Consider the following 26,380-nt stretch of genomic DNA (forward strand, 5'->3'; position numbering starts at 1 on the left):
ATGACGAAGTTAAAATTGAAGTTGTATGAGTCTTACTTTTTAATAACCAAAATGATAAACTGGCACCTAAAGTAGTTTCACTTATTAGTTTAAAAAAAAAAAAAAAAGAAAAAAAAAAGAAAAAGACGTGAAATATTGGACGCTGTCTGAAACTTTACGGAATTCCAGAAGTTTTCAAAATTCAAATCTGAACTAACAACCATTTTGAATCCTGAACAATAAAGAGATATACTGGGAATGCATCAATGAATTAAATTACAGCAAAACAAAGACTAATTCCACTGGCGCTTTCAGTTGATTTTATTCTCAGTATGCTTTAGCAGGGTGTTTATCCTTTTTCATAGATATGCATTCTTTGTAATTTTTTTATTATAATTTGCTACAATTCTTTAAATCGTATAAAATAATGTATAATTGTATTTACACTTCACTATGCTTATAGATGAGTACTTTATTAAACTTAACAAGCAAAAATGCATTTGGCTTGCTTTAAAATGTAGTAAACACTTCTGATGAGTTGACATACAAAATATGGGTTTGTGTGCTAATGGCACAATGAGTGTATGCACTCCTCTCTGTGCGGAGTTATTTTATTTAATTTGTTGTATCTGTTTGTAAAGTATTGTTTTGGGTGACAGTAAAGAGCCATGCATCACTCATTTCAGCATCTTTCCCTTCAGGAAGGTTATTTTTTGTTTAGGATTTTATTTAGCAATGGAACAAAACTATAGTATTCAAATGATTAGTATTTAAGCTCCAAAAGAAATTCTGATCCCAAAAAATGATACTCAGTCATATTACAACGTCTGCCCAGTTCAGCAGCTCCATTCATGGACACTTGCATACGGTGTCAGGTGAGAAAGTCAGATTTGTTGGTTTATTTGGAACCAGCTATTCTTGGTTTCAAAATTGCCCTTCACCAATAAAAGCATATTTCAGGCAGAGATTCAGGGACTTGAGTCTGTTGTTACTTTCCCTAAAGTTTCTGTATGAGGAAATTGATTTAATCCTGCAAACCACTGAAGACTTTTTTTTTTTTTTTTTAAACAGTAAACAGAAAATTCTGCATTGTCACACTGAATTTATCATGGTATTTGACTGAGTGAGTAAATGTCACATATGGCAGTTAATGATGTGTTTAAAAAAGTTTTACATACAAAATTTATTTCATTTTTGTAATCAATTCAGAATTCTGCATGAACTTTATCTTATTCACCCATAAGAGTAACCTGATGAGCCTCATCCTGATCTATTTTCTCAATTATGTCCCCTTGGTTTACCCAGAACTTTTCTCCACATGTTCCGGTACTGCCCTCCCATTTCTTTCTTTTGGACACCTGTATGTAGTCTATTACTTTTTTTCTTTCTTCAAATATTCCTATTTTGCTTCATATCTTTCTTTTAGACCTCTACATGCTTCCGTTTATACCTCCTCAACATAAATTATCTGTCTCGGTACTCTAGTAACTAAATTAATTCTTGCCTCCTACATGAAGGTACCTAGAGTGTTATTGTGGACAATTGTCAGTCTTCTTTCTATCCAGCTTGCATTATTTGCAGTATGCATGGCTGTAGCAATTCAATTGACACATGGGAAACTGATGCACAACTGTTTATATCTCGCGTAATCAGACGGCATACACGGACTAGCATCCCAACCAAGACTGATCAAGGATCCCGACCCGGGTGAGAGACCAGTGCAATGAAAGGTCCAGGGAAAATGAGCATTCTGGAATATTTTCTTCCACAATATGCAAAATGGTAGCATACCTGGGTAGTGATCACCACACAGACACCCACAGGGCGCGCAGGGATCTGTAGTCCCATGGAGCAGCCTTGTTGGGTGCCATGGGGGCTGCCAGGATTCAGAGTCCCTAATTTCGGGGACTTCACTTGACCCGGAATTGTTTCCAAGTACTCCTGGGTCATAGATAAAAGATGCCATTCAAACTCAGCCAGGGAAGTCAGAGTCAGCTGGAAGAAGCTTGACAGAAGGAATGAAAGGAGAAAAAAAAAAACCTGATATTGTGGTGACCTGCAAAGCCTTTGTAAGGTATTTGGTTTATATAAACCTTTTTATTATACCAAGACTTGTGTCATGGTGGTTGTGTCAGGGGTTTGCAGTGCTCCAACACCCCTTACTGGTCACACCTGGTTTACTGTAGCACCCTAATAATAATAAATAACAACAATAAATTTTATTTATATAGTGTCTTTCCCACGCTCAAGGTGCTTAACTGAATAACTATTGCTTTTTTGTTTTGCTATAGTGGCCTTATTATGATCTCTTAACTACTCCTATTTTCTGACGACTGGGATTTTCTCTTGGCTCAGGCTGGAACAGGGTAGTCTGGGTTCTTTATATCTTATGATTGTTAATTGTTATTTCCCCGTTATTTTGTTTTTGATTTAATGAGAAAAACTGATAAATAAAAACAAGTTGACATTGGTTAAATTGTACAAACAGACAGAAGTTTTACATTTTAAAATATACTTGCGCTTTTCCTAGTAGTTTTTAAAAACTGGGTGGTCTACTTTTATTTGACCAACATTGAAAAACATTGCACATCTTCACTCACCTCCCATCCTTGCGGATATGGCAGACATAGTGACCACACATTGTGGATGTGCCCATATGGCTAATGAAGGCAAAGAGTTCATACCCTGAAAACAAAGGGGGCAAGTGGCATTTAGTCAATTAAGCAATACATTAAAAACTATTACAGACTTGCAGGCACAATAAATATTACAAATTAATTTTTACTTTCTACTATGTTCACTTCAGTTGTGGCCAAAGGACACATTTTGCACATATGAATAAAGAAGATAAAAGCACACTCACTGCCAGGCCCATCCCGCACACGTGGTCCTACAGGCACAGACTCAGAAACGGACTCTGCTGCAGATCGACCTTCTGAGATGTCCATAGCATCTAAATCATCAATATGGCTGAAAATCCAGTCAACAGCTCGATCCAAAGAATTGCTCTAAGAATAAACAGATTAAGAAATAAAAATCAATTGCATAAAATATTTGAAGCTAATCAGTTTCTACATTTGTCTCTAAGCATAAATAAATACAAATAAATAAAATGCCAATATTTTGGGATCATTGTTATATACAGTATGGGTGGGAAGGTAGCACTGTAATTTGCCCTGCAGCTTCATGGCTCCTAGAGACTTAATTAAAATCCTGGCCGACACTCTAGTGCACTTTACACATTATCTTCTTGTCCATTTGATTTTATTTCCCCAGGTTCTCTAGCATATCCCAAAGGCTTGTTTGTTAGGTAAAGAGAAAATTCAAAATTTTCTTTTTCTCCACTATACCAAGGCATTACATTTAACAGATACTCTAAATTACCTCTGTTTTTGCAAGTGCAGGTATGAGCATGAATGTGCTCTGTGACTGATCAATAGCACAACTAGATTTAGTTTCTGCCATACTCCAGTCATACTTGGACAGGCATCAGGTCTTTGATCATTAACTCTTTGCGGGCTAATTATATTTTTTCAATTTTGGCCCAAGGCTGAATATTTTTATCCAAAAAAATCTCAGTTTTCTGAAAAGCACGCAAAGCAATGGTTTTACACAAATCAACATAAAATATTTATGACAAATGTCACTGTGTTTGTCACTTCACATTCACGTGGGCAGCTGTTTTTGTGCAGCCATGGGCAGCTGTATTTGCAAAGCCAGCCACCATCAGCTGTCTTTGTGTAGCCAGCCGGCCACAGCTGCCTGCGGCTGGTGGCAGCGGTCACAGTAGTAGAAACAGAGGCCTGAAACAGCAGCACCAGTGGAACACATTCTGTAAGCAGCATATTGCTAGCAAAGAGAGTCAAACTATAACTTAGCAGCATGTTTTGTCAACGTTTACAGCGGATTACCACCCTCTACCCCTGTATGTTGACTAATGGTCGATATCCCCCTCAACCCTATGTGTAGACATAAGTTGACAACCACCCTGAAAGAATTAAATAGGTGTTAAAACACAGACAGATCGATGAATATATACAGTATACCCAAAAAGCAGAAAAGGGTCACCCACAATATATGTATTACTTGCTTAGAGAACTAGCAGGAGAACCATTTAGAAAAATGCCCCCTTTTCAAAAGCTTGAAGTCAAATGAAAACCATACTGATCACAAAGCAACGATTGCAAAGTCAGAATGTAAAGTGCTCAGTGGCAAACTAGCTGTGCTGGTAGATACAGAAGGAAAGTGAAGGACTATTATCTATTCTTTTTGCAGTGAACTCTCTAGCACACAATATTAGACAGGGCACCTTCCTATTTATCTTAGCAGGTCAGTTTTAATACCTAGGGGTGAACATCACAAGTAAATATAAAGCTCTTTTTCAACAAAATTTTGCTTTCTGCATGGAAAAAATTAAATAAGATGTCTACCCACCATCTCATATTAGCAGGGAGAATCAACACTCTCAAGATGAACATCCTTCCCAAGCTTCTTTTTCTATTTCAAAGTATCCCCACATACAGTACATTAACAAATAGTTTTTTTAAGAAATTAGATTCAATTATAACAATTTGGAATTTGTAGTATCCACACATCCAAAGGGCGACTCTACAATGATCTGAAGTAGAAGTACAAATTGTCATCAATATACTAATAATTCCATTGTCCTTCAATCACTCAGAATATGGAACCAATGCAGAAAGCACTTCAAGACAGAGAAGCTTTTATCTGTTGCACCTCTACATGATAATCACCTTTTTCTACTCTCTCAAACCTACACAGTATTAAATGTTTGGAATATGTCAAGGATTAAAACATTTGATTTGTATATAGATAATGTCTTTGCATCCTACAAACAATTACGCTTCAAATATAACTTCCCATCAACACAACTTTTCTACTACTTTCAAATCAGAAACTTTGCTAAACAGAACCGGCCAGATTTTCCTCACTCCCACCTATTCTATAATACATAAAAACATATTAAAGTCCTCTCCTTTGCTACACATAGAATACACTCTCTCTATCTCCATACGCGCAAAGCATTCAATTATTCAACTTAAAATCTTTTACTAAGCACATTTATCTTGTTGCTAAAAAATGTATCCAGGGCTACATTCAACCTGTGAATGTTGCAGTCTAGCACCAGCCTCGCTGGGCCAAATGTTTTGGGTGTACACTAACATAACTTTGGATAAAAATCTTTGAATGCCTCTCAGACAGCCTTGGTGTCACAATCACTCCTTACCTATTAACAGTTGTGTTTGGTGGACTCCCAGAAGGGCTTAAAGTGGAATAGGACAAACAAACTAATTGCCTTTACCTCACTACTAGCAGGTAGACTTATCCTGCTCAACTGGAAGAATCCCACCCCATCACTTTAAAGTCAGTGGGTAACTTGTGTTAATTGAAATTGGAAAAAAATAAAATTCTCACTTAGAGGATCTGTTCAAAACTTTTTAAAAATATGGCAGGATCTAATAAATAACATTAGAATAAGCATCTATATTGGGGAAAAGGATACTCTTCCTTTTTTTGCTGCTTTTAAAGAATTGCTCTGGTTATTGGCTTTCCTCTCTCTTTTGGGTGGGGGTTAAATTTTGGTTTGTTAAGTTTGACTTGATTGTACAGAATGTTATTTTCTTCAAACAAAACCAATAAAAATAATATTTAAAAAATACTGATCACTTGTTTACATGGCATTCATGTGTTATCATAATTGGATTCTTCAGTGTCTAGAGACTACAGCACTAACTAATTGCCCAACTGAGCATTCAGGGTAAACAAATGAGTGGCTCTGCTGTCATTCTCTAAGGACTGGAGTCCGATGTGTATGAGAATGTTATCTATATAAACAAATGACATTTTTAAAAAAAAAAAAAAAATTTTAATTTCCAAATGCTTGTCAGTGAATCATTCAGGTGACCATAAAAAAGCTGAGTAGCATGAAGGAAAAAAAGTCCATCTTGGTAATTTCTGTGATAAAGTTTATTATTAGTATTCAGGCTCTACCCAGCTGAAAAAAACCCCCAAAAACCTCTCATGCATTAATGACAGAAAACACATAGTACACACCACTTTATGCTCTTAACCACATGGTTCTTATCATTTAAAACAAATCAATCTTCCAAATTTCCTTCTCTCCTATTTATAAGCTCACATACTCAATTGTAGGTCGAAGGGTAGTTATAGCCTAGCCCTGGATACGAGACACGAATTGTTCCTAGATGGGATGCAGTGCTAATGTACAAGTATAGTCACCAGCGACCTACCAAGTATATCACATAGACAGGGGAATAAACCAGCATACCTAAAAAGAACCCATGCAGAAATGTAAGGATGTGCATAGGATTTTCCTTTGGCCAACTAAGCTTTAGGACAAAAGAAATCATACCTACACTTCCATACACCCTGCCTTTAAATACAGTAAAAAAAAACTTGTGACAAACTGATAATATTCACCGTGGCTCTTAGTGCACGTGATGCCTGATCACGTGAAAAACCCATAGAGATGATAGTAGCTAAATGTTCCTCAGACGGGGGGTGGTTCTGGTGTTGTCTGAGATGTGGGGGTATCCAAAGGAGCAGAACCAGAGCCAGGTAAAACAAGTGGTGCTGCAAAATCTGCAATATAAAACAGCCATAACAAATTAAAAATTTATCAACAAGTAGTGTACTTAAGAAGAAACACAATCCTCATATGAACAAAGGAACTTGCTTACCTGGATCATCCATGTGAGACATCACCCAGTTCATGGCAGCTTCTGCCCCACTGTTCCCAGTAAAAAATACAGCCTTACGGCAGGCATCTAGAGGAAAACCCATTTCAGCTAGCTGAGTGACAACTGATTCATCAAGCACAGGAGCTAGAGAGGACGTATAAACACAGTACATAAGAAATTTTTGTTAAGAACAGAAAATGCAGAAAACTCAATTGATTAAAATGACTTATTAATGCTAAAATAGAGGCAAAAATGAAAAACTCCCATAACATTTTTTTTTTTGTTATATCACAGGACAAATCCCCTTTTGCTTTGCAAATTTGTAAATCTTCTGAGATAACACATACAGTCATGGCCGAAATTATTGGCACCCCAGCAATTTTCCCAGAAAATGCACCATTTCTCCCAGAAAATTATTACAATTACAAATGTTTTTGTATATACATGTTTATTTCCTTTATGTGCATTTGAACAACACAAAAAACCGAGAAAAAAAAGCCAAATCTGACATCATGTCACACAGAACTCCAAAAATGGGCCGGACAAAATTATTGGCACCCTTTCAAAATTGTGGGTAAATCATTTTATTTCAAGCATATGATGCTCGTTTGAACTCACTTGTGGCAAGAAACAGGTGCTGGCAATATAGCAATCACACCTGAAGCCAGTTAAAATGGAGAAAAGTTGACTCAACCTTTCTGTTGTTATGTCTGAGTGTGCGACACTAAGCATGGAGAACAGAAAGAAGAGCAGAGAATTGTCCGAGGACTTGAGAACAAAAAATTGTGGAGAAATATCAACAATCTCAAGGCTACAAGTCCATCTCCAGAGATCTTCATGTTCCTTTGTCCACTGTGCGCAACATAAATCAAGACATTCACAACACATGGCACTGTAGCTAATCTCCCTGGATGTGGACGGAAGAGAAAAATTGATAAAAGACTGCAACGAAGGATAGTCCGAATGGTGGATAAACAACCCCAATCAACTTCAAAACATATTCAAGCTGTTCTGCAGACTCAGGGTGCAACAGTGTCAGCTCGAACTATCCATCAACATCTAAATGAAATGAAATGCTATGGCAGGAGAGCCAGGAGGACCCCACTGCTGACACAGAAACATAAAAAAGCCAGACTGGAGTTTGCCAAAGTGTACTTGAGGAAGCCAAAATCCTTCTGGGTGAACGTCTTGTGGACAGATGAGAGCAAGGTAGAGCTTTTTGGTAAAGCTCGTCATTCTACTGTTTACAGAAAATGGAATGAGGCCTACGAAGAAAAGAACACAGTACCTACAGTCAAACATGGTGGAGGTTCTAAGATGATTTGGGGATGTTTTGCTGCCTCTGGCACTGGATGCCTTGACTGTGTGCAAGGCATCATGAAATCTGAAGACTACCAAAAGATATTGGGGAGCAATGTAGGGCCCAGTGTCAGAAAGCTGCGTCTGCGTCAGAGGTCATGGGTGTTCCAGCAGGACAATGACCCCAAACATACCTCTAAAAGCACCCAGAAATGGCTGAAGACAAAGCGCTGGAGAGTTCTGAAGTGGCCAGCAATGAGTCCGGATCTAAATCCGATTGAACACTTATGGAGAGATCTCAAAATTGCTGTTGGGAGAAGGCGCCCTTCAAATCTGAGAAACCTTGACCAGTTTGCAAAAGAAGAGTGGTCGGAAATTCCAGTTGAGAGGTGTAACAAGCTTGTTGATGGTTATAGGAAGCACTTGATTTCAGTTATTTTTTCCAAAGGGTTTGCAACCAAATATTAAGTAGAGGGTGCCAATAATTTTGTCCAGCCCGGTTTTTGAGATTTGTGTGAAATGAGGTCAGATTTGGCTTTTTTTTTTCCCCTCTGTTTTTTTGTGTTGTTCCAATGCACATAAAGGAAATAAACATGTGTATACCAAAACATTTGTAATTGCAACAATTTTCTCGGAGAAACGCTGCATTTTCAAGGAAAGTTCCAGGGGTGCTGATAATTTCAGCCACGACTGTAATTGCATTAGTTACTCATGAAGCAAAATTCATTGTCAATAATAAAAGACTGAGCATGAAAAGAAAGAGGAGTCAATACATTTTTCAGAAATGGAAATAAATGCAAAATACACAGAGGAAAACAAAAGAGACAAGAGAAAATGGTAATAAAGAGAAGAAAAAGAATAAACAGATGCAAGAGAGATAGAGACTAACAGGTAGGAGAAAACAGCGGAGAGCAGAGGGAGTCGTCTTCCTCAGTGTTGCTATGGAAACCACCCAGGCTACCTTTGACCTCGATATCTGGAGTCATCAAAGGGGGTGGAGCCATATCAGGCAGCTCTTCCTCTCCTGGCTGCAACCCCACTCCCTGAAGGGAACTAATGTCCAATGTATCTGGCATCTCGATGGAGACATCTGAGAAGAGCAGAAAAAAAGGCCAATTAATTAGGCTTCAGGTTAACTAAACAACACGATGTACTTTTATTCTCATTTACTCATCCATCCATTTTTCAAACCCTCATTTTTTTCTCTCTCTGGTAAATATGGCTCTTTCAGCAGAGAGGGACCTTGCTTCTTGGTTGAGTTTTGGGTTCATTTGGCAATATGAAGAACACATGAATGTGTATATGTACAGTGGGAAACGCTATTGCTGTCTGAAGATAAGTTCAGAGAGGCAGAAGCAGAGATTCTTTCCACAGTCCAACTGCAACTTTGGATAGTGCCTATAGAAACATGGTACTCTTTTGTTGATTATCCTACATTAATTGTATATCGGGGTCCCCAACTCCGCTCCTGGAGGAGCGCAGTGGCTGCAGGTTTTCATTCTAACCCTTTTCTTAATTAGTGACCTGTTTTTGCTACTAATTAAAATCTTATGAATTTTAATTGACTTGTTTTTTTTAAGATTTGTTCCCCTGAACTTCTCAATTTTCCTCTGAATTGCTTCATTTCTTTCCTTCAATGGCACCCAAACAGAAATGAAATGTGAAATGAGTGAGCCAACAGAAGACTAGCTAACTCACAGCTTCAAACTCCAACCAGCTGCTTAATCAGGCGTTGTTAATTAAACCTGTTCTTTAATTCCATGGCTTGTTGCTGCTCTCATTGTGAAATAGCATACATTTCTGAAATTGTTGATTTTCTCTTTTCTAAGAGCACTACTAAAATGTTTTGGGGAACTGAACAGATCAACATTCCCGAGACCTTCATCTTTCTTTATTTTCAGATATGGTATGATGGACAGTTTGCTGGTCATGTTTTGGCTCATTTTGCATCTCGTTGTTTGGCTGCTAATTAAGTAAAAAGAAACAATGAGTCTAAATCTTCAAGAGCAAGTCAATTAAAATTAATTCAAAAGAAGTTAATTAACAGCAAAAACAGGTCACTAATTTAGAAAAGGCCCTCTACGAGTGAAGTAGGGGACGACCCCTGTTTTGTACATTTGTATCTATTGATATTTATAGAGTTGAGTATTTATCATTTATTGACTTTTTTCTGTCACATTAGCCTTTCCTAGATCTGAGCCTCTACACCAGGGGTCACCAACTCTGGACCCTTTTTTTAACGAGTGCCCGGTTTGTGCTGCTAATTAACTTCTTGTGAATTCATTTTAATTGACTTCTCTTTTAAGATTTGTTCCCCTGAATTGCTTCATTCCTTTCCTTAAATGGCACCCAAAGAGAAATTAAATGTGAAGTGAGGGAGTCAAGAGAAGACCCACTGAGTCAGGGCCTCAAAACTCCAACCAATTTCACTCCAACCCGTTGCTTAATTAGATGCCAATTCTTGTTGTTAATTAAACCTATTCTTTAATTCTGTGGCTTGTTGCTGCACTCATGGTACATTAGCAGACATTTCCAAAACTGTTGATTTTCTTTTTTCTAAGAGCACTGTTAAAATGTTTTGTGGACCTGTGCAGTTCAACATTCATGAGACCTTCATCTTTCTTTATTTTCAGATATTGTATGATGGACACCAGTTGTTTTGGTGTAGTTTGTATCTCATTATAGTTTGACTGCTAATTAAGGAAAAAGAAACAATTAAGGGGTCTGAGTCTTCAAGGGCAAGTCAATTAAAATTAATTCAAAAGAAGTTAATTAGCAGCAAAAACAGGTCACTCATTAAGAAAAGGGTTAGAATGAAAACCTGCAGCCATGGTGGTCCTCCAGGATCGGAGTTGGCAACCCCTGCTCTACACAGTCCTGTCTCTAAGTGCTGCAGGCAGTTACTTCGACCTCATAACTTGGTGTTTGCTCTGATATACAATGTCAACAGCAAGACCTTATATTGACAGGGATGTCCCTTTCCCAATCATATCTAGTCAACTGAATTTACCAGATGTGGACTCCAAACAAATTGTAAAAACGCATCAATGATGATCAATAGAATGGGATGCACCTCAGCCATATTTCAAGTGTCATAATGAAATCTTTAGTCAATATGATATTTACACTTTTAATAAATTTGCAAAAATTCTTAAAATTCTGTTTTTGCTTTTTCATTCTGGGGTATTGATGTATTGAGTGCTGCTAATTTCTTTGTCATTTGATTCTTTTTATGGCTAATATGGAGCAATTAAAAATGGTGAATGCAGCTGTTTAAGATAAAAATATACAATCAAGGGTTCAAAATCTTAAACAAGACAACTAAAATGAAGCAGAAAAATGTCACATGATAAGCAATACAGGACTTCTCATGAAGCAATTGGGTTGGAACAAAAAAAAAAAAAAGAATACAGCCACTGTCACCCTCCCCAGGACTGTAATTGTTCACTCCTGATGGAAAGGGCCTGAGTCTCTGGTATATATGGTGCTGATCTTCTATTTTTAAGGTGTTTTTAAAAACATCAAATATCATAATTTTTGTTCAAAACAATAGCAATATCAATTTAAATCCACATCACCCTGTCCTACTGATCTGTTGAAAAAATCGAACTGATTGCTTTGCCTTAAAAGGATTTTCTTCTCATAAATCCGTTCTGGCTGTTAAACCAATGCATTTCCTAGTTTAAGCACTTTCACCACGGTCAAGTCTCTTTGTTACACTGCTGTGTAATAAAGATTTTTCTACTTTGCCATTTGGACTCAGAGACTGCCTTCTTTAAAACTAGGGGGCTCCACCCCCTGCTCGCTTCGCTCGCCAACCCCTGGTGTTGGGAATGACAAAGAGCGCGATGTATGAATGAGATATAGAATAGTGTGACGGTGTAGATGATGCAAATAGAAAGCAAACAATAAAGTGTGTGGCACAGTGTAAAGGTTTATTTGAAAATTTCTTTGCACACCCCGTTCAAGTGTAAAAGGTAATTCCAGCTCAGAACTTGTAAGGTCAATGAAGATGGTTATTGTTGTGATCAGAGTCAAGTTTGTCAGAGCTTAGAAAGAGTTGTGTCTCTCCAGGAAGTAATGGAATGACTTGGGTATTTATGTTTTGCACATTAATATTTTTTGGACCTAATATAGTGCGTTGTGTTAAAAGGGGCATTTGGTCTAATGAGATTGCTGTTCCAAATCTCTCTGTAACTAAGTTGTCGCAGATAAAGGCTTGAGGAATTGTAATAATATGTGGCCGAAGTCCATCTGTATTGGTGAGTGTACCATCTCTCAGTTGTAATAAGCAATTGTTATGATTTGGTTCTGGATATCGTATCTTTTTTACTAACTGCATCTTTTGAAAACAATGCCAATTGTCTGCGTATTTTAAGGTGCACTGAACAATAGCTGAGTGCATGGCATCTGGAAGAATAGCTAAGCACTGTCTAAAATCTCCTCCTCATAAAAGTACCTTTCATCCAAATCGAATATTATTATTCATAAACGTTTGTAGAAGTTTATCAATGGTGTTGAGTAAGTGACTTCATGCCATTGTACATTCATCAATAATTAACATTTTTTCAAGACGGATGTCACGTGCAGTGCCACCGTTAATGTTCATAGTGGATACCGATTTGTAGGATCTAATGCAGTTGATAAAGATTTCACTTTCAGGTACATCGTTAGTTAGAAGCTTTTGTAGATATTCAGTATATGAATGTAAAGAAGGCAGTCTAATTTGACCCTTTTGACAACAACGTGTAAATGTATTACTTGTATTGCCAGTTGTTTCTTCAGGGAAGTGAACTGAATGACAATGATTGCAAATGACATTCATTAATCCGAATGAATTTTCCTGGTGTATATTTTGCTTGTGCCGTTTGAGAGGCGCGTTGTTGCATGTGTAGTATTTGGGACGTGTTGTTTTGGAGCTGTAATCGATTTGCCTGTGCTGTGTGAGAAGCCTGTTGTAGCCTTCCTTGCCGTTAACGTATGTCTGAGACGGGAGGTGTTTCGTTTTGAATCCGTGACTGTTGCGATGCAGCACTTTGATTGATAGCTTGCGTCATGTGCATCTAGGATGTAGATTTGTGCATATTTGCGTTGTTGATTTGTTTCAGGGTGCACTGTTCCAACGCGATGCAGTATTTGTGCACATATGGGAAAGCAGTATGGGCCATTGCCTTTTGGTGGCCTGATATTTACTCCGTTAGATGCAAAAGCAAATGAACTATTGTAGGATCGAATGCAGTTCATAAAGTTTTTACTTTTAGGTACATCGTTAGTTAGAAGCTTTAGTTGAGCTTTGCGTTTTTGAAGTCGAGACATTTTTTCTTTTAGAAATATGGATAAGTAATAAGGAGTATTGCACTCACTGTTAATATGGAGCCTTTTCTGCGGTTGAACGGTTAATAGTGCCTTATTGTAATGAGATCCACCTATGCTGCATAGCCGTCTATTTTGTTGTTTCTTTCGTGTTCGTGTGTTTGTTCCTGTTATCCTTTCCTTTTCGTTTTGTACCCGTGACCGTGTATTCATGACTTGTTTCTTTCTCAGCATGCGAAATATGGATAAGTAATAAGGAGGATCGCAGTCACTGTTAATATGTTTCCTTTTCTGCAGTTGAACGGTTAATAGTGCTTTATTGTAAGGAGATCCACCTATGCTGACACCTATGCTGTCTAGTGTGAAGGTGTTGACGTTCACTTTAGAATATGTGGCTTTGGGTGTCACTTCTTATGGATGTGTGTGTGTGTGTGGGGGGGGTGGGGGGGGGGGGTGAGGATTGTTGTTGCGCGAGCGTCTTCTTTCTTTTTGTGTTCCTGTGTCTTGTTGAATCCCCCTGTTTGTGTGTGTCCCGTCCGTTGCTTGTAGGGTCTGTGGGGTGGTTTTGTGTTCTTTTTTTTGTGTTCCATGGGCTTGTTGAATCCCCCTCTTGGTGTGTGTCCTGTCCGGTGCCTGTAGGGGGGCGGGGGGGGGGGGTTTGCCTTGCTGTTGTGTGCGAGCCTCTTTTTTTTTTTTTTTTTGGGTCTAGTTTCGTGTGCAATGTGTTTCGTGCTTTGCCTGCATTTGACTCCTTTTTTATGTGCCTTTTCCTTTTTTCGGTGCTCCTTGCGCGTCATTTCTCCTTTTTTGTCTTTTTTCTGTGCTCACACCTTTTTTCTGTGGTCTTGTCCATCTCTCGCGGCTCCTCATCCGCCTCTCATGGACTCTTTTTGCGCCTGCGCAGTACGTCTTTTTGCAGCTACGGCCCATGGCCGGATGTGCCTGCGTCCATCATCCGGTTTAGCATTCTCGGTTAGTAATATGGATAAGAAACTTTTGTCTACTACATTATTCAGGATATTAATTTTATACAGCTAGATTTTCAATTTGTATCTCACAATACATTCCACAGACTTTTATGAAATTATCACTTATTTGCGTAGAATTACAGTACTAGGATGTTTAGTCTTTTCTGTGACTTTTAGTCACAGTACCCATTTTCAATCATCAGGTTTTGCTACCAAGTGAAATCTTAGATGTTATTTCTAAATATTTATTAATTTTTCATTTCTTTCAGCACAACTAGTAAAATTAGAACAGTCCCACTGCCTGCGTTAGTCTTTACTGTGCTTAGAGTCTAAAGCACATCTGGTTCTTCTTTAAAATTCTTTAACACTGAACCCGTTTTTAATTTTGCTCAAAACATTCCATTAGCCATTCTTTTGTAAATACCTGGATAGATGGCTTAAGTTGTTCAGTTTCTACTTCTGGTAATATCAGTCAGGTTTTTCTTGCGTATCCCTTGAGTGTTCCTAATTTTCTTTTTCTAAAGTACTACTGGAAAGTAAATGGTCTGTGCTTCAAAGGACATTCTTTCAGTTTCTCTGTTAAAATTTTGAATGCATTTTTGATCTTGAGTGGAAAAGTAAGAATATCCTACGTGGACATATCAGCATCCATTTCTTTAGATAAAAGTGATGTAATAATTAAAAAAAAATTGACTTTGCAATAATTTGTTAAATGAAAAATGGACAAATATAGCCAGAGAAAGAAGTGACGTAACAGTTCATATTGCTCCTTGTGGCAGAAGCAACCTCAACTAGGGGTTTCCTACAACTGTCTACCAGTCTCATACCAGACATTGATTGGGAGAAAGTTTTTCCACATTCCTCCATGCTGACAATTCTTTCAGCTGTGAGATGTTTCAGGGGAATCTTGCATGCACAGCCTGTTTTAAAGTCACCCAGCTGCATCTTGATGGGATTTATATCAGAGTTTTGACTTGGCCATTTTAGAACCATGCATTTGTTGTTTTTTTTTTTCAGCCATTCATTGGTGAATTTACTGGTATGTTTAGGGCCACTGTCATGTTGCAAGGTCTCATAGGTCTCAAGGTAACATATAGTCTCACATTATCCTTAAGTACACTCTGGTACAATGAAAAATTCATAGTGGATTATGGGATGGTGAACTGCCCAGGCACTGATGCAGAAAGAGCAGTCACAAACCATAACATTTCCACTACCATCCTTTACAGCTGGTATCAGATTCCTCAGATCAATTGCTGTCTTTGGTTTTAGCCTAAAAGGTCTTCTTGTACTACTGAGTCAAATAACTAACTTTGCCTTATCTGTCTGTTCTAGGAAATTTAAATGTGGGACGAGGTTTGTTACATTATATCACCTTTACCTACAGATAATGTTTAAATGAAGATCAAATCTTGATATGTCCACATATGTTTAAAAAAAGAAAAAAACATTTCATGGGGTATACTGTGATTTAAATAGTGAATTATCAGCACACCTACGGATCTTCAAATAGGGCTTAAGTCTGACATTTTTGCCTTTTTTCACCTGTAAAGCTATTTTTTTCTATGTTATGTTATTAATTATGTCTTTATTCATCCATTCACATCATTTTTTATGTTTTCATTTACTTTGTTTCTGTTATAAATCTACTGTACACCTGATGCAGTATTTCTGAACTCTACACATCTGGGATCATCAACTAGAAGCTCGTTGGCCTAACCTGGCTCTCATTCAAGTTCTCTTAGTACAAGATATTAAAATTAATGGAATGTATAAACATCAGGAAGAGAGTTTGAAAGAGACAAATACTCAATTCAGGTTAAAAATATATGGTAGAGGGATTGCAGGCATCACACCTATAATTTAAAAATCTCTTATGGTTTAACTTTATTAAGTTAAAACAATGCTGCTCTTTGAAGGTAAGAAAGGCCTTCATTATTGTCACATTTAACCCACTGTGGAAATAGTGCACACTAAAAATACATTTGTATTTGTTTTGAGAATGCAGTAATGTGACCAATCAGAAGTCACAGATTTGAAGTAATTGCTTATTATTGGAGTACCATACACTGACTTGATTAGGGAATTGAAGCTTTATATTTATTGTCTAAATGTAATGGACATGGCTACACTTGTCAGTTTAATCATCCAGCCATTTTCTAATTACCGTATATACTCACTTATTATAAGTTGGGTCTTGAAACCCAAAAATCTATCATAAAATCAGACCCTGACTTATGCGCCTGTTCAAAAATGCGACACTTTTTTTAACATCTTCTTGATTCCTCCAATCTTGCATTAGTTTCTCAGACGCATTGAATTTTGTTGCAGCAGCGCAGTTACCAATTTCTTTCGCTACTTCAACGATGTTTAATTTAAAACTAGCTACACATTTTCTTCTGATCAAACGCTCCATCGTAGATAAGGGATGCTCTTACGATAAAGGTGTATGACGATGTGAGATACAAAAAAAAACACAAATCAGTGCAAATGTTGCTTCAGAATAGTTCGGGTATTACCATGTGGCCACGAAGGCACAATAGAGAGAGAGAGAGAGAGAGAGAGAGAAGTTAGGAGCATGCGCTGATACAGCACTTTGCAGCACCCACAAGGAAAAAAAAAAAGGCAGTGTGCTCCGTGGTTACCCACTCAGGTGGGCGTTAGCACATCATAATCCCTTGTACCAATAGCGCGGGTTTTCCGCATTCGACTTATACGACCAACATTATAAAACACCACAAATCATACTGTAAAATCAAGTCCCGACTTATCCGCGAGTATATACGGTATCTTAAATTATCCATACTAGTGTAGGCCAGGCTAGTGTAGAAATGGGATGAAATGTGATGCTTCATATACTTCATTCCACAATAAATTAGTGCTTCAAAATATCCACATTGGTCAGAAAAGCATTTGGCTTAGCTCACAATGCTTTGGTGCATGAAGCAGCCCACTCCGATGATATGAACTCAAATATGTTAATGGAAGAACATAGAAATTCAGAAGCCTTGTTACAACGGCTGTTAAAATGGCATACTTCAAATAATATTAAAAACAGTATGTAATACTTGTTAGGATTTTGTAACCAAAGTAATGTTCATTAGTATAATAATTAAAGTATAATAAATTTGATGAAAGCAAATGTAACATCTGATTAGTAAGGTCAGAGATTGATGTGGAAAAAGAACACTGCAATGAATGTATATTGTGATTTGAAACTAAAACCTCAAAAACACTGAACCACTCATGTAGGATAACAAAAATAAGCAAGCAGCATGGAGAAAATAACCAAATTCATATAGGATACCTTTTTACATTTTCTTCTTATGTAGTACTACTATTAAGGCTTTACTTTGCGCACTTTTCAATTTTTTGAATATTTATCTTATTTTCTTTGTGAAGTTTGTGGACTATTTCTTGTCTGCACCACTACAGGAGACCGTACACTTACTGTAGTCATTTAACAACTCAAGTCCTTAGCTCATAGATACGCTAAGCTGAGGTTGGGCAAACCTTTATGGTGGTAGGTCAAATTTCCAATACAGAAACAAAGCAGACCATATATAAAATTTTAGGTGTGTCAAAGTAATCTATCACAAGACTTAATGACCAAGTCCAACTTTAAAAAACAGCTGTTCCAAGAAATAGTTTAATTATAAAACTATGTTAAAAGTTATTAGGAGCAATTCCAAAACATAATAAGAGAGTAATTTTAAAGTAATGTGATTTTCTTATGACATTTTTGTTACTCATGAACATGAAATTGCTTCCTTCTGCACAAACTGTTAACACATAATAAATGAGAATCTTTGTACCGTTAGTACCTGTTAGTTTGCTTTAATACTTGCTTTTATTAAACTTTCAATTGTGAAAAGACAAGCTCACTACTGTACAGGTTACATGCTACCAAATAATGATTTCCTGCACACAGCAAGCTTGCAGAGCCTTGGAAACAAATCCTGAATAATGTACAGATTTGAGAAATTAAGCAAAGAAACTTTGGAAACCATGTAAACATCACAATTGCACTGGAGTGAAGCTACTTTCAGACATAGGTAGTGCACATAAAGTAAGAAAGGGCACTTTGATATATCAATATTTAAAAGTAACCCTAACCCCTAAAAAACTGAATATCTCAAAATCTCCAAAATGCCTTGGCGGATTTAAATGAAATTTGTCATTAATAATGCTCTAGCGAGCGGGACATTCAAATGCACTGTGTTCCTTGTTTCACCACAGCGCCGACAGCAACCTCAAGTAGAAATGAGAGGTGCTGGTTTATAAGAAATTAGGTTGCCTGCAGAAGCAAAGTGAAAGGAGCAAAGTTTGGTGAAGCTTCAAGAAGATGTGTTTGGCAAGTGCTTGTCAGGCACTGTGGCTGTGAGTGTATCAAATTCAGGCAACTAATCCAAAAAGAAAGGTATTTAACACAGTATATTACCTGCCACCCCCTTCAACTTATCTGCAACCCTCTGCATGTGTAGGAGCTGGGGTGTCCCCTCAAAGAAATGTGCACAATTACAAACAGGGAAAAAAAAAAAAAAAAAAAAAAAGTACAGCATTGTCAATCATTTTGGTGGAGTGGTGGTGTGAAACGTGACAAAAAAATCTGAGAAGGTGATTACTGATTACACTGCATTTTTAGTGCATAGCCTTGTGTTTTTGAAAAGGGCAAAACTGCTGTCTATATGCATATTGTCATTAAGTTCGCAAAACAAATCAATGGTTAGCATTAAGCGCTTTTTGTCATTTAAAAAAAAAAAAAAAACACACACACACACACACACAAATTAACTGATGGGGCCCAGCCACAATTGAACAAAATGAAGCATGACTTTTTTCTATAGCTGATGGAGACTCTCTTTTTCAGAGTGTGATAAGAAGAGAACAGTGGTTTTGAGTGAGTAAAAGTAGTAAATAACTTTATTTTGTTAGACATTAAATAAAATCCACTGCATACTGAGACATAATTTATTCTAGACTTTGAGGCTATTGGAGAGTTGTGATTTTTTGCAGTTTTTAGTACTGAATGAATCAACTTTAAATTACCTTTGTAACATTACTACCAACTAAACCTTTAAAACAGAGTTCTGCTGTAATCTCTTTCACAGTAATATCACCAATTATTGCATGTAGGAAGTTAAACAGTAAGCAGCTCAAGTGAACTAATATTAGCACCTAGTAAAAAAAAACCAAACAAATTGTATACAGTGATCCCTCGCTATATCGCGCTTTGTCTTTCGCAGCTTCACTCCATCGCGGATTTTAAATGTAAGCATATGTGAATATATATCGTGGATTTTTCACTGCTTCGCGGATGTCTGCGGTCTACAGTACATGTGCTTCCTCAGTTGATTTGCCCATTTGAATTCAAACAAGTGACGCCTTTGAATTCAAACAAGGGACGCTATTGGCGGATGGCTGAGAAGCTACCCAATCAGAGCCTTCGGTTAAGTTCCTGTGTGCTTCTGATTGGCACAGCGACGGAGTGCTGCATTAACCAGGAAGTCTAATCTCACTCATTCATCATTAACACACGTTACTGCTACTGCTGCAGGAGCCGTGTCCAAGCGCCAACAGAAGATGCAAATGATTGCAGAAAAGGTAAAAGTTTTGGATATGTTGAAGGAAGTAAACAGCTACACCGCTGCAGGACACCATTACAGCATCAATGAGTCCACGATTCTTTTTATTTAAAAAGGAGGAAAAGCATATAAGATCTACGGCCGCAGTGTCCTTTAACCAGGGTGCAAAACGAGTTGCACGTGGACGTGATAAGGCAGTAGTCTGGATGGAATCTGCTTTAGGGATTTGGATTGAAGAGTGATGGAAGTAGTACAACGGCGGTGCTAAACAGTCGCCTGAAGAGGCTCCTTTAGAAGAGCTGTAACGCTATCCTTTGTAGAGCAGTAAAATTAAACTCATCGTTATCGGACAAGTCGTCGTGTCATTGTTGGTGAGTAACCATAATTAATTATTTACGTACAGTACTTATTACATGTACATAGTTTAGTGTCACTGTACACACATTTTACTGTATACAATTTTTCTTGCATTGTACGTATTTATTGCTGGTGGCCTGTCTGTCGTAATGGCTGTAACATATGTGATATCGGAGACGCTCGATATCTTTAAAATAATATTTAGGTTTTACTGTATGTAAACTGTGTTTACATACATAATTTCAACGAATCTTACCTAATATCTAAGAGAATACAAAGGGTTTATGCTGTATAATTGTGCGTGAAATGTTTATAATAGTGTGGGAGAGTTTATAAGGGCTTAAAATATATAAAAATAACCATATAAACATATGGTTTCTACTTCGCGGATTTTCTTATTTCGTGGGTGGCTCTGGAACGCAACCCCCGTGATGGAGGAGGGATTACTGTACATAAAAGTACTTAATTACATAGTTCTTCTGATACCTACGATTAACAAATGGCACTATGACTGAAGCTCACTGTCACACACATGTGGTTAGGGGACAGTTTATGGGCTCGAATAAATGTAATTATTCGTTGGACCAGGGGTTGGCGTGTACAGAAAACACTTTCTCTCTTTCCTCCTCTGCAGACCATCAGAAGTAAGTACCACCTGACACTCCTGACCTCACTTCCTCTCAAGAACATATATAAATGCAATTTTGTTAGACTTGCTTCAGTTCTGTATTGAGCTTGGTTTGAAAAGACAATTTTGACTTCTTTTATTAAATTTCAAGTATACAGGGTGGCTACCTCAAACCATTTTTATGGTCTTTGTGATTCGTTTACAATAACTAGTTTATTATAAAATTCCTTGAATTCAGAACATTTCTCTATAATTAATGCAAGGAATTACACGATAACACCATAATGAGTTCAGTGAAACATGTACTTGTTAAATTTTTATCTTGCGTAGATATAAATAATACAGATTTAAAATGGCTTAACATGTGAATGATATGCATGAATGACTGGATGAGATTGTCCAGAAGAGAATGATTGAGTGTCTCTGTTAAAATATATAGCTGTGCTATGACAAACTGAAATTTTAAGACTACACTAACAAGTTAATATGTTCATAAGAATTACTTACGAAAGCTTTGAAATCACTTCAGTTTTTTTGTGCAGCATCTCCTGACTCACTAGTATAAGAAAACCCCAACATACGATATACCATTCAACTTGTCTTGATGTCTACTTATACATTGAACTTTCCCCAATTTTTGGCCCTGTAGATGCTAAGAACCCTCATTTTCAGGACATCTTAGGACCACATTTTGGGCAGGAAATTACATCGTTATAATAAAGAGTAAACCAATAGGTCTTCAGTAGAAGTGATTAGAAGGACTTGAAGATGTGCATGCCACATCAGCCAGCCCGAGGGGTTTGCCTCTTAATAGGATATGAGTGTTCAAAGTTGCTCATTTTCACAAAACTACAAATAAATAAATCAGGGTCAGTAATATAGGCATGTGGAGTGTTGTTTTATGCTATTTCAAAGCTGCTGATCACATATATGATGTGGTCCTTTACTAGTGGCCCTAGCCCTCTTATAGCCAGAAGGTTAAAAAATGTCAAACCTAAGCATATAGGGTATCATTTTTGACTATTTCAAGGTCAGTTGTTACAAATATGCTTTTACTAGGGATCTAGCTCTCTATGGGCCTCAGAGGGTGGAAAATGACAAATGTCTATTACCATCAAGTATATTTATACTTTACACATTTCAATTGAAGCACACATTTTAATATTTAGAATGTCTGATGTCACTTGTTATCATGAGGCAGAAGTACATAATCAAGAACATTTCTTATGAATACCCTGAATTAGGGTGGCTTATGCTAATTCAGTCCATTTTCACATATTGTAAGTTATGTCATGTTGAAATCAGCCATTCACAGAAAATTATTTTTAAAAGTATGTATTTAAACTGAAGAAAAACCTGGAATTGAATAAGATAAAAGAATGGTATTTGTATTTATTCAATAATATTAACTTAAGCCCTTTCCCTAACAGATTTCACAAAAAATAAAAAGCATTCTATTATTGAGAGGCACAAACTTCTTTAAAACCATTTACATCTTTATAAAGGACATGTTGGAAGTATAGAGAACCTACCTAATTTCTTAGGCACCCAGTCTTGTCCAAATGTGAATTTTTTAATCTGTATCACAAGGTAATCGGGAAATGAAGCAAAACGAGTTGTCCTGTTGAAATAAATGCAAAATAGCATTACAAGTAAACTAGGCTAGACTAAAGCAAATCAATACATTAAGAAGATAAACCAAAAGATACACTTACTTGCTGGCAACAGACTTCCCCTGTACAGCAGCACTCCAGAAATCTTCTACAGTTTCTGGTTCTGAAAAGGCGCTTAAACAAGCATCAAATGGTATTTTGGCACGTACAAGTTCTGGTAGTGCGGACTTTGTTAGCTCTGCCTCCTTCCTTTTGGCTTCATAATCCATCAGCTCATCTATTGATAATATAAAGTCAGCTAACTATATTATTTATACTCTGATGCTATTTACTATAATCAGGAATACTACCTGGCATTCTACGGAGAGGTTCTCTCTACTATAAGACAGTCAAACGATAACAACAGAATAATAAAACATTTAAACAGAAATGCCTAGGCTTACTGCTTGTAAATGTAAACACATTGCACACTCAGATTTCAAAATGAAAAGATCTAAACTGAAATGTTTCTACTGTGTTAGAAAGTGATTAAGAAACATAATGTAACATTTTCAAAATCAATTAATCCAATCCAGTTTGTGCTCAAAAAGGCACATGTACAGGCCCGTGAACATCTAAATGATTCAGAGAAGGCTTGGGAGAAAGTGCTGTGGTCTGATGTGCTTTCATGAGTAGGGGAACTTTCAGGCGCTGCTAGATTTCAATCCATTATGGCATGGTGTGTTACTAATGGTGTTCTTGGTGACTGTGGTCCCAACTGCCTTCAAATCATTAACAAGCTCCTCCCATGTAGTTTTGGGCTGATCCCTCATCTTTCTTGTGATCATCATCACCCCATGAGGCAAGATCTTGCATGGAGCTCCAGACCAAAGGGTGACTAATGGTTATTTTATATTTCTTCTATTTCCAAATAATCTCACCAACAGTTGTCGCCTTCTCACCAAGCTTCTTGCTGATGGTCTTGTAACCCATTCCAGCCTTGTGCAGATTTACAATCTTGTCCCCAACATCCTTTGAGAGCTATTTCTTCTTGCCCATGGTGGTGGAGAGGTTGGAATGGAAAAAAATTGATTCTGTGGACAGGTGTGCTTTATACACATAATGATCTGATATCAGGAATGTCTGTAATTGATTGATTGATTGACTGATTGTAATCTGTATGCCACATGGGCACACAGCCAATCTGTGGGAGCCAGAATTCTGGCTGGGTTGTAGGGGATCAAATACTTACTGTATTTCTCTCAATGACATGTAAATCAATTTATAAAACTTTTATGCAATGTTTTTCTGGATTTTTGGTTTCCTTTTATAAAAAGAAAAGCTGAACCGTTGATGGTTTCCAACCAGGAACCAAATGAAATCATATATCTGTTTATACTACCCTGCTCAAGAATTGCTATAAAATGTTGTATTGTGCTCTTTCTAGCATTTTAGAGTAAATATGTTTTTAAATTAAAAACTAATGTCTGTGATTGTACTGCTGAATACAGAAGATAAAAATGTTAGATGTAAAATAGCTTTTTTTTGTCAATAAACTGATTATTCTCAGCCCATTATTATTATTAATGCATAGAATGTGTACACCAGTCTAGAGAATCAGTTACTTTTAGAAAAAGTGGAGTTTTAATGTAATAAGTGTCTATCTACTATATAATAAAACACTACTGTGTGTGTAGTGATCCCTCCAAGCAATATGATTTGTAAGATTGGCTTTGCTCCGATTGGTCTTTTTGGGTTTGGTATGCGATCAAAAGAGGAAATGCAGGGCAAGAGAGGTTGAGAAAAATGAGGAAGAGTAAAGGCATAGGAGGCACATTGAGAGATGCCTTCATAGACGAAAAGTATTCAAGAAGTAGAATTATGTTTTCACAATGGGAAATAGGGGTCCCTCTATCATTGGTGGGTGTCAAAAAGTGGACAGGTTGCAAGCAAGTCACATTGAAATGACAGAGCCTGAGAAGCAGGCTTTACAGGAATGGACTCGAGGAAGGAAGTGCCAGGCAAAAGAGGTTCAGACACAACAGGATACCAAAGAATGGCATACAAGGAATGATGAAGTTACACACAGAGCATACAATATCAAATTGTTTTAAATGTATTCTTCTACAGGTAATATGGCCTTTTTTTGATAAAATAATAGTACTTAGGTACTACATACATAAATATATAAATTGTGTGGCACTAGGAATACATAACCTTTTACATCTATGATCTTCTTAACCACCATTTAGCACTTTAATAAATACCAGCAAACCTGCAAACTGAAGACTCTGCATTATTTTATGAGAAATACTTCTAAAAACAGCCTTATTTATTATGAAATATACTAAGCATACTGACATTATATAAAAAAAAAATCCTAGAAACAACTAGCAGTTTTGTTGTAGAGTCTAAACAATGGTAAAAGTTCTGGTAGTTTATGTATGTTTTTGAGCTGTATGATTCTCATTATATTTGCTGAAAACAAAATTGTTTTCCAAAATATTAATCCTATTCAAGTGGTCAAGTGTCATAGTTTGAATATGCTTTGCTGCCTCTGGATGACTTGCCTTCAGTGAAGCAAAACATTAATTCTGTTTAGTATCAAATAATTCTAAAAGGGTGATGATCAGGCATCTGCCAGAAAAAATACTCCCAAATACTAAAGCATGTTTAAAACAATTTTGGAAGAATAAATACCATTTTTTGGAATTGCCAAGTAAAGTCAATCCCTTAGGAAGGCTGTATCAAAATTTGACACAAGCAATTTGTGTTAGAAAAGTACTTCAAATTTACTGGGTTAAAGCAGTTTGTCATGGAGTAATATAACAAAATATATAACTTGTAATGTTAGTGACCATTTAGAATTTGCAGGGAGACTTATTTTGCACTTGTTGAATTTAATGATGTAACATATTCTGAATCCAAGGACCAAAAGACTTTATTTAAACAGTGATATTCAATGTTCCATGACTTCATGATGTAAATGTATAACAAAATTTCTGTGAGAGTTGTTCAAACAGTTTCATCTTGATATTGTATTTGGGTTTGAGGAAGATCTATATATTAAATATTTACAAAGATTCTGTAATATGGTTTCCTTGTACTGTTTATTTATACCTAAACTTTAAAATGAAAACTACTGCAAGTATAAATATTTTCCTGTCGATTAAACAATACCATTTATATAGTACACTAGGTACATTATTATTAATATTAATTAAAATTCTCCTGAACAACTCCAACGCAATGATGTTATAGTATAACAATTAGCAAATAGTTTAAGTTCCTATTATAAGGGAAACACCGTATAAAACACTACACTTTGACTTTATTTCATCCAGATTTCAGACTGCGGAATCTAACTCAATTTATAGTCACTATGGATACAGTCACCTTATTTCACTCTTTTTTATCATATTATCCAGAGTTTCTTTTCTTAACTAAAACACTAATATCACTGTATTCCATTTACGTACAAAAGACTCGTATGTAAAGATACCAAGTGCATAAAAAGAAGCTTTATCTACCAATTAACAGTCAACATCCAATGTATACAATCAGCTGATTCAGTACAGTGCTTAGCAAATGAGAAGTGCTGCCAAGGATAGTACCCTTTTTATTTTAATTACACTTACCCTTGTTGGTGGCTTGATCAAGTGGTACAGGCAATGCCATGATGTAATCAACACGCTGGCTGTACTTCACCTTCTCAGATGATAAGCACCTGATTCGTTCTTCTATAAGAAACCGGAAAGCTGCACTTGGGTTGTCTGAACTACGACAGTGACGCTGGAAAACAGAGCAAAAAGACATGATTAATGTAGCATAAGTGATTAAAGACGTTTCCACTGAAGAGTGTGAAAATCTGGAGACTTATTTTTTAAATAAACTCAAATACCAAGCATGTTCAGAATTTAATCTGACGGAAAAAAAA

At 36.8% G+C, this 26,380-nt stretch overlaps 1 protein-coding gene across 1 annotated transcript in view; it reads right to left on the reverse strand.

The window, feature by feature from the left end:
- The window catches only part of usp5 (ubiquitin specific peptidase 5 (isopeptidase T)), a 66,380-nt gene that overhangs the window by 4,731 nt on the left and 35,269 nt on the right, over positions 1 to 26,380 (reverse strand). The window contains 9 exon segments of the mRNA XM_028809917.2: positions 2,580 to 2,664; positions 2,843 to 2,987; positions 6,442 to 6,513; positions 6,515 to 6,603; positions 6,702 to 6,845; positions 8,890 to 9,090; positions 22,384 to 22,472; positions 22,567 to 22,741; positions 26,082 to 26,235. Of these exon segments, the coding sequence (XP_028665750.2) occupies positions 2,580 to 2,664; positions 2,843 to 2,987; positions 6,442 to 6,513; positions 6,515 to 6,603; positions 6,702 to 6,845; positions 8,890 to 9,090; positions 22,384 to 22,472; positions 22,567 to 22,741; positions 26,082 to 26,235 (1,154 nt within the window).

The sequence above is a fragment of the Erpetoichthys calabaricus genome, chromosome 9, assembly GCF_900747795.2.
Source record: "Erpetoichthys calabaricus chromosome 9, fErpCal1.3, whole genome shotgun sequence".
Classification (NCBI taxonomy): Eukaryota; Metazoa; Chordata; class Cladistia; order Polypteriformes; family Polypteridae; genus Erpetoichthys; species Erpetoichthys calabaricus.